The 8,587-nt window shown below is 38.9% G+C and overlaps 1 protein-coding gene across 1 annotated transcript in view; it reads left to right on the top strand.

Annotated features, from left to right (window-relative positions):
• The window catches only part of LOC113234627 (ras-related protein Rab-5B-like), a 9,013-nt gene extending 999 nt beyond the window's left edge, over positions 1 to 8,014 (top strand). The window contains exons 2-5 of the mRNA XM_026469987.1: positions 2,248 to 2,501; positions 6,024 to 6,096; positions 6,661 to 6,874; positions 7,823 to 8,014. Of these exons, the coding sequence (XP_026325772.1) occupies positions 2,248 to 2,501; positions 6,024 to 6,096; positions 6,661 to 6,874; positions 7,823 to 7,935 (654 nt within the window). The 3' untranslated portion in view covers positions 7,936 to 8,014. The remainder of the gene's footprint in view (positions 1 to 2,247; positions 2,502 to 6,023; positions 6,097 to 6,660; positions 6,875 to 7,822) is intronic.
• Positions 8,015 to 8,587: the final 573 nt, after the last annotated feature.

The raw sequence follows: 8,587 nt of genomic DNA, 5'->3' as shown, positions 1-8,587 counted from the left end.
CAGGTGTCCCAAAACTCAACAATAGCCTGGGAACAGGATGTTGCCTATGTACAGTCAACTACCTAGCTGTAGCTAGCTGGCTATACATGAGTGGTCAGGGAAAGCTGTACTATCACTAACAACCCTAGTTGCCTACCTAACAGCCTAGCCCTAACCATACGCTACGGAATATATACTTATATAAATAGTAGGGGAAGCCTGTCACCGTGCGACCTAAGGCAAGAGACGGAAAGGGGGCAGGATAAGTGTGCTTTAGGAAATGGTTTTCTCACTGCCAGTCTCACAGACTCACAAGACTGATCAGATAAGCTAACGGCTAAAGGTGTCTTGGTCGCAGTGAGAGGATGCTGTAGTCAGGAGTGCTTCGTTGTCAATAAGACAGCGTTGATGTCTGAATTCAAAGAGAGTTTTATTTACAAAACTTAAGCTGTTTATACAAAACGGTATTTAGGTGTGTGTGACTATAAACAATATTATTTTTAAATGTATACATAAAGTTAACTACCCTACTCAGCAGCCTAGTTCAGAACGGTCATTGCACTGCTGAGTAGTCTATTGTCATCACTTAGCAAATGTCCGGTCAGGTTGTCTGTTTACGTCACGTGCACGTGAACAGCCTAGTTTGTAACAACCCAGAAAAAATATTTATATTATATTGAAAAAATAGGAGTCATTTTTTTGTGATATAAGCATTTTATTGAAAAATGTTGAAAATGTACGTCCTGTATACCATTTTTAAGTACTACAATTACAAATTTGCTAATTTTGATGTTCTGGTTTTTATAACGGTAAAATAGCCCAGCTAATGAGCACAATGCCAAAGAAAGCCCGAATTGCGAAAGTTTCAACACAAAAAATACTGTATTTAATTATTTTTTTAATTTTGAGCAGATTTTTTTCAAGGTAACTTTGACACCCCATACTGTAAAAAAATGTACCTGGACTATCATGGCAACTTGTTACAAAAGTTGGTGCAACTAATCAAGATTCTAAAATGGTATAAAACCTTCTACGTCATGCTTCTTGGAAAAAAATAATCTTGGTTTTTCTAAAAAGGGGCCAATTTAAAAAGGTTACCTTTTCTAAGTGAAAATGGCTTTCGGCGCCTCTAAGGTTAATTTAGGTTTCACATTCATGTAGTAAGTATGGGGGGGGGTATACACCATTAAGTTTGCAGCGAGAATAGACCAGCACTGCTAACGCTATCTAGAGACGACATTTAGGTAAAAAATGTAACAACAAGAAAATAAATTATAATTTTAATAATTTTTAACATAAACCACCGTACCTTGAATTAATAGAAAGAGATGGCAGTAAAATAATTTAAATGTGCGAGCGAGACAGTTATATTTATTTTTATGTGCAGGTAGCAACGTGGTAGTTTTGTAATTTCTTGTAATTGTTTTTATTCGGCGTTGTGCCTGTCATGCGTTCGGGTGTTGTCTTTTGTTTTTCACTCGGATTTTTTAAATATTTTTTTTCTGGGTTGTTACAAACTAGGCAACGTCCTATTCCCAGGTTATCGTTGAGTTTTGGGACAGCCTGTAGCTTACATTGGGCACGCGAAGTACTTAGGTACACTTGCAGCGTCTATTATTTAGATATATGTCTGTGTTGTATATCCTCCATCGTTGTTCTCATCGTCACATACCATCAGGTGAGGTGAGATGGAGGCGAAATTATTTTTCACCTCACTAGCTCGGAAAATTTTTCTTTCTCATTAGAAATCTGCGCCCAAAATCGTTTTTGAAATTCGAACATGACGACGGACTGTGGTGCACATAACTTTATCTTTCGATGAAAAAAAAAAACAATGACACATTGAACTACGCGATTTGTCGTATATTATTTATGTAATATAAATCCGTTGGTATAGTTTATTCTTATTATTGTTGACATTAAAATAGACAACGATAACTAATTTACTTATAGTTTAACTGTTTTTCTTTCATCTACCATTTTCCTCGCTATAGTGAGGTGAAAAGTTGTGTGTTTCGGTCGGCAGCAAACTTGTTTTGCGCCTCGTGCCTTGAAACCTTCGCTAGGCTGAGGCTTCTATTTTCGAGCTACTCGCTCGTGGTTCAATCTTACGATCCTTCGCTTGCTCAGGTTTTTAAAAGCACTGGCGTCAAACAATAACTTTGCAGCCTTGCATAACAAATAACTACTTATTAAGTATTTATAAAAAAGATATAAGATAAGGTGTGTTATTTGCACTCTCACCAACCGTGATGGTTTTACAAAAAGATGCCGAGGAATGGACACAGCAGAGCCGAGCGACTTGACGTCAACGTCGTGCCGAGATTGCGGCAACGTCCATATAAGACGGTGTTATTGGGGGCGTGTGACGTGGGCAAATCTTCGCTCGCGATTCGCCTCGTCAAGGGCCAATTCAATGCCAGCGAGCAGTATACCATCGGCGTTGCCTTCCTTACACATACCTTAAATCTCAATAATGTAACTGTCATGTTACATATTTGGGACACTGCGGGACAGGAGCGGTAAGATCGTCATTTCACACCCGAAATTTTAAAGTGATTTAGTTCAAAAATTCTTTTTGGGTAGTCGACAAATGTAAAAAGCAACGTCACTCGACATATCAAAATATAACGAAACTATTTGATATGAAATGCGAAATAAGTGCTAGGTTTATTTCGTACTTTTTTTTAAATTTAGATTTGTAGCTTCTCAATAATTTTACATTTTTTTTTCATAGACCCGCACTAGGGACACCCTATGTCGCATGTGTCATGGACACACACATAGACAAGCACAAATTGCACCCAACTCAAGAGAGAAATAAATAAGCGCCAAATTTTTTGGGAACACTGGGAGACACAAATTGTCTATTCCCAAGGAGCACATATATATCTTAACAAATGCTAGAGGTACTTAATTCTATTGTCTATGTTAGGGTGCATATAGATCTGGTGAACAGCCTGTTTGTGAAAGGCCCGCGAGCTGCACATGTGCATTACGTTGTACGATTTGTTCGCGTGCCATCTATACTTACTTCCTTTGCGTGCAATGTGATAACAGAGGCGCACGTACCTAATACGCACACGCAGCGCGCGCGCAGCACACCAACAGCGCATTCGCCAGATTTGTAATCACTTAGGAGTGCTCTATGTCCATATAATAAGAGAGAAAAAGACTTATGGCATGATCATAAAGCTGACTGGCTAAAGCCGACTTCGTGACCCCCTTAATCTTCCATAAAGATATCTCCAAGAACCTAGTAGATGAGCATCTACTAGGTTCCCGCTTTTATATTATAGAGCTATAATATAAAAGCGGGTACAACCTTCTAAGAACCCATTGAAACTCGGACATAAAAATAGCTTAGCACTACTTAGGTCGAAAACAAAAAAAAGGTCGAAATTACAAATGTGCCATTTGGGACCTTATGTAATGGCTATTAAAATTTATAACAAAATTCCTAAGGATATATCACCCCAGACCCAATATTATTTATTCATTAAACTAAAGGCTCATTTGATAGGAAAATGTTAACTACAGCCTGAAGCAGTTTTTTGAAGAACTACCGACCGACCGACAGACGACTACCAACCTACTCCTTTTTGTACCATTCTGCATCAAAAGTATCATGTTATGTTATTATTATCATTATTATTTTTTAATTTATTAGCTTTTGTTTAAAATTATTTCATTATTGTTGTTTTTGAAATTTTAATTAATATATATTTTTTTAATTGCGGCGCCTTAACGGGGTCATGTTGATACTATTGTAATTTTAAAAGCATTATGTAACACATGCACGCAATAAATACTTTCGACTTTGTAGATCACAAGATATCTGTAGGCAGTGTTAAGAATGAATTCTCAACACTTATCTTTTTCCAAGTAATTACGGCAGAATGCTACAAACATATTTACAGAGCTGGATTTAGTGTACTAGATACTTTCAAGATAACATTTAGGCCGCGATAGCAGTTCTTGGTATTTTAAAACCAAAGTAACTAAAACCTACAAACCTACCTAAACCATATTTTATCTAGAACAACAGTTTTTTGCGCTTGTCCTCCGGTAACTCGCCTTAATAATTACTTCCTGGAACGGTACACATGTCTTTCCAGACCTGACTATTAGATTTTTTTTCCTGGGGACACGTGGAAGATTTTTTTAAAATCTTCATTTAATTTTAGCACCTTTGTTATAGAGAATACGCCAGTCTCTCTCAACATTATTTTAATTGTCATGCAATTTACAGTACAAATTATTTTTATATTATTATTACATTACAAATACTACGTTAACTACATTGACTTACAATTATATGGACGACGGGTCTAATACAAAAACCAGGAAAAAAATATCCCAAGTCAACCTATTTAAACGTTAAAAGGAATATGAAAAACCTAAAACGTTGAATTTAAATTGTAATGTCATCGCAGTACTGTCTAATTTTGCTTGTTTCGCTGTCAGTCGAACAAACGAAGACTAGAGCGTGAATGACGCTCTGTATACGATTTTAACGCCCTATAAGTTCGGACACTTTTTAACGCAGACCCGACGTCCATATAATAAGTAAGTCAATTGTAAGTCAATGGTTAACTATCGCCGATTTACCATGTCACAACATTTTTGCATATTTTGACAACGGTTCAGACAGAATCCCTTGGAAGAACTTGACGTTGGAGCGGTTCAGTTGTGTGGAACATTTAATAAACAAGATGTAAGTATAATTAATAGAAAGATCGAACACTCAGAAAAAAATCCTTCAAAAAATAATTGAATATCAATTCAATAAAAATTTAAAAGATGTAGGTAATTTGACCTACCTATTGCTTCGAATATTCATCACAATAAGATATGAAAAGTTCGGATCAGCGAACTAATCAAAAGGTTGACAATTTCCATACTAGACGATGGATCACTTTTTGAACATTTGATAAATTAATTACAAATACCGTAGATATATTGACAGTTTCAAGCTTGTTCGGTGCCCCTTCAATTTACTATGCTATGTTATTTAAACGGAATTAATTAATTCTTACAATTCACATTTTCTATCCTTTACTTTTAATAAAGGATTTTTTCTCAAACATGCTCGGAAATCTCGGAACTGCCTCCGTGGCCGAACGGTTACCATGCCGCACTGCCACGCAGAGGTTGGGACCTCGGTTCTCGGGCCGGGAGAAATATTTGTATGGCCTACATTTATTTATGTCTATGTGCGTGTCCATGGCGCCCGCGACACAAGGTTTTCCTAGTGCGGGGCTACGTTGAGTGTGTGCGTCATTTATTTATTATTATTATAAAAAAATGTTTGCATTACTTTCAAAAAACGAACATGAAAAGTTTGTAATTTATGGACCGTGCGACTCCTTCCCAACCAAAGACTGCAAAGTAAAGCCCGGTTTACACAATATGAGTACATCGGATGACTACCAGGCCGTTACCGCTACTCCTAACGTGTAGCGTACTCGTATAGTAAAAACCTTGTTGTAACGTGATCCAAGCGCACTCGGATGTCGGCATCCAATGAATGCGTTACGAGTGGCGTCCAAGTAGTCATCCGAGTGAACTCAGTTTCAGTGAAAACCCGGCTTAAGTATGAAAATTCATTACTGTCCGCTGCTCTAAACTGCCAGCAGCCAACTGCCCAGTGTTCGTACTTGCGAGATTAAAAAATACTTACCTGTACCGCCTACTTTTTTTAAATATTAGCCATATGTCAAAAGTGTCAAATATTAGGTACTTTTAATAAATATATTTTTTAATTTTTCTGTTATACATCTTCCTCTCTTTAGTCCTTTATTATTTCCTCACAATGAGAAAAACACCATACATACCTCGGCGTGAACGGGGATTGCTTGACTCGTATTAATTAATCCTGGCTGGCGCTCGGCTTTGTAACCCATACTCGTCCAACAGTCCCTTACTTCCGGCCTCTGCAATAATGTACTATTTTTTCGCATTTGGTATATAACGTACTTTCTCTCCGTGTCGCATAGGCGCGTGAGACACCGCGTATAATAAAATATAATTACGATTTGCAGTTACCACAGCTTGTTGCCGATGTATTACCGCGGAGCACAGGCGGCTGTCGTCGTTTATGATATCACCAGCAAGGTAAAGATAGGCGTACGCCTTATAGGTACCTATAACGTATATATGTATAACCCATACAGGTTGTCCTAAAATTCAACGTCAAGCGGGAACCAGGCGAGAAGCTAGAGTATATCAGTTCTGTAGGGCTAGCACGTCAGGACGCGACTTGCGCGAGAGCGACATAAGGGTGCGTACAGATCAGAAGAATGCGCCGCGAACGCGCTGCATGCGTGCACTTAAATACATGTTACTATATGTGGCGTGCGAACAGATCGCTTTACGTACGTACACGTGCGCAGCTCGCGAGCTTTTCGCATTTGCCAGATTTGTACGCACCCTAAAGCGCGAGATACTGCTATTTGCGCCTAGAGATCTCGCTACAGGTAAATATAACACAAAAAATATGTCACTGAACTAAGTGATAATAAGCATAATTATTTTTGAAAAATGTTGAAAATCACTTAACTGACAATTTTTTTTTATTTTTACCAAAACACGTTTCACCCGGTGCCCGCTTAACGTTGAGTTATGGAGAGACTTAAGCGCCGTTGCTTACGTTAGGATATATGTCGTTTATTGCTGCAGTTCTCGTTCGATTGCGCGAAGAGTTGGGTGAACGAGCTGCAGCAGTCGTCGTCGTCGATCGTGATCGCGCTGGCCGGCAACAAGATCGACATGGCTGCCAGGCGCATGGTCGAGTTTGAGGAGGCGCAGGCGTACGCCGATGAGAACGAGCTAGTTTTCATGGAGACTAGCGCTAAGACCGCCACGAACATCGAAGAATTATTTCGCGCCATCGGTGTGTAGCCTACTCCTATATCATCACATTACATTATTGTATGGGTGTTTGTGGTACCGTCGTTATTTCCGATTTCCATAAGCGCTTTAGTTACTTACTTTGGGATCAGACCAATGCATGTGATGTTGTCTAACATTAACATCATAGCATAATTAAGAATCGAAACTTTTCTTCTTGTTAAACTTCCATTTTTGACCGTACAAAACGCACGATTGTTATTAAATAATCAAAAAACTCTTAAAAAGCTCATAATTTTCATAGTTATTCATTATTGCATTTATTTAAACTGGTGTTAACGTCGTGATTGTCAAGATACCTTATGTATTGTGATGTATATATGCAAACACTGGATATTCATAATATAATATCGCCGCCGTAACCCTGGCTTCCCACGGTCCGTGGGTGCACGGGCCGCGCCGTGCGAGCTCGCGTCTACGCGTCGTGGGAAGAGTGCCTCCGGTGCGTGGCGCAGCCCGTGTAATCGCAGGCCGTGGGCAGCCATCTTTAGCTAGCACACAATAACCGTTCTTCATGCTATTGCGTTGGAGACGGGAATAACTGGTTTGGGGATAGACAGTGCATCTAATTTGAAAATGCCCTTAACATCAATTTTGTTTACTTTCTCACTACAGCTATGACAGCTGTCAAACAAGCATTTTAAGTTAATTTTGTACAAAAATCATTAATAGAAAGGCAGTAGGGTCTACGCAAAACAGAAATAAAGTGATACGTGGTCTATCAGATAAAAAATTTGGGAAATCTCGGATCTGGAGGGTTGCGCCTTTTTTTCATGATTTGGAATTATTTTACAAAAAGTGATCGAATCGGTCGAATACCGAATGTAGGCGAATATTCGCGGCATCTACTCGTTAGAGCAACAGAAAACGAATTCATAAAAGTTTTTTTAATTTGTAGCCAAAATTAATCGCACAACTTGTTGTTTTTTAGGACAAGAACTGGTGAAGATCAAAGATGTAGATCGGGAGGTCGTGGAAAGAGGACGACGGTTGACCCGCCGTACAAAAAAGACCCGGCGAACGGCCGGCTGTCACTGCAAGTAGATTTTCCAGATACAAGCTTATAATTTCCGAAGTTCTAACTCCAACTGTTGGAAGTCCCGTTGGAAAATGTCGCACAATTGAACTAATACTACAGGCCTATGGCTTAATAGAGTCGGTACGTGAGATAGTTGCGGGGCGCGGTAGGGGTGACAGTTTACGCAACAGGTTATGTCGCGTTGCACACGGGATAATTTCAACATGATTTTTCTGATGATAGTCAATAACAAGTTGATTGAAAAGGTGCCAAATGGCTTGGCTATTCATTTCAATTATCAATGTAATAGTTTTTTTTTATTATCATAATAATATATTAGGCTCTTTTTTCAATGAACTTGCTATTGAAAATCGTCAAAAAAATCCTGTTGAAATTATCCCGTGTGCAGCACGACATAACTATTACGTAAACTGTCACTCCTCCCGCACCGCGCAGCTACCTCAGGAGCCGACTCAGTTAAGTGGTAGGTCTGTATTAAGGTATTATTATTATGTTACCTAACATACGTTACGATATATGGTATGCATTATATTATATGCATGCTTGACTTGGTCTAGGCCTGTAAATTGTCATTACTCGTGTCTGTACGGATGGAATGCAAAATTCCTGTACTTTTCCGGATTTCCTGGCACACAGAAGGGCCGCGCGTTTCAGTGT

The sequence above is a fragment of the Hyposmocoma kahamanoa genome, unplaced genomic scaffold, assembly GCF_003589595.1.
Source record: "Hyposmocoma kahamanoa isolate Upper Pololo Valley unplaced genomic scaffold, ASM358959v1 102, whole genome shotgun sequence".
Lineage (NCBI taxonomy): Eukaryota > Metazoa > Arthropoda > Insecta > Lepidoptera > Cosmopterigidae > Hyposmocoma > Hyposmocoma kahamanoa.
Note: the sequence above shows the minus strand (reverse complement) of the source record. Positions and strands in the feature narration are given on the sequence as shown.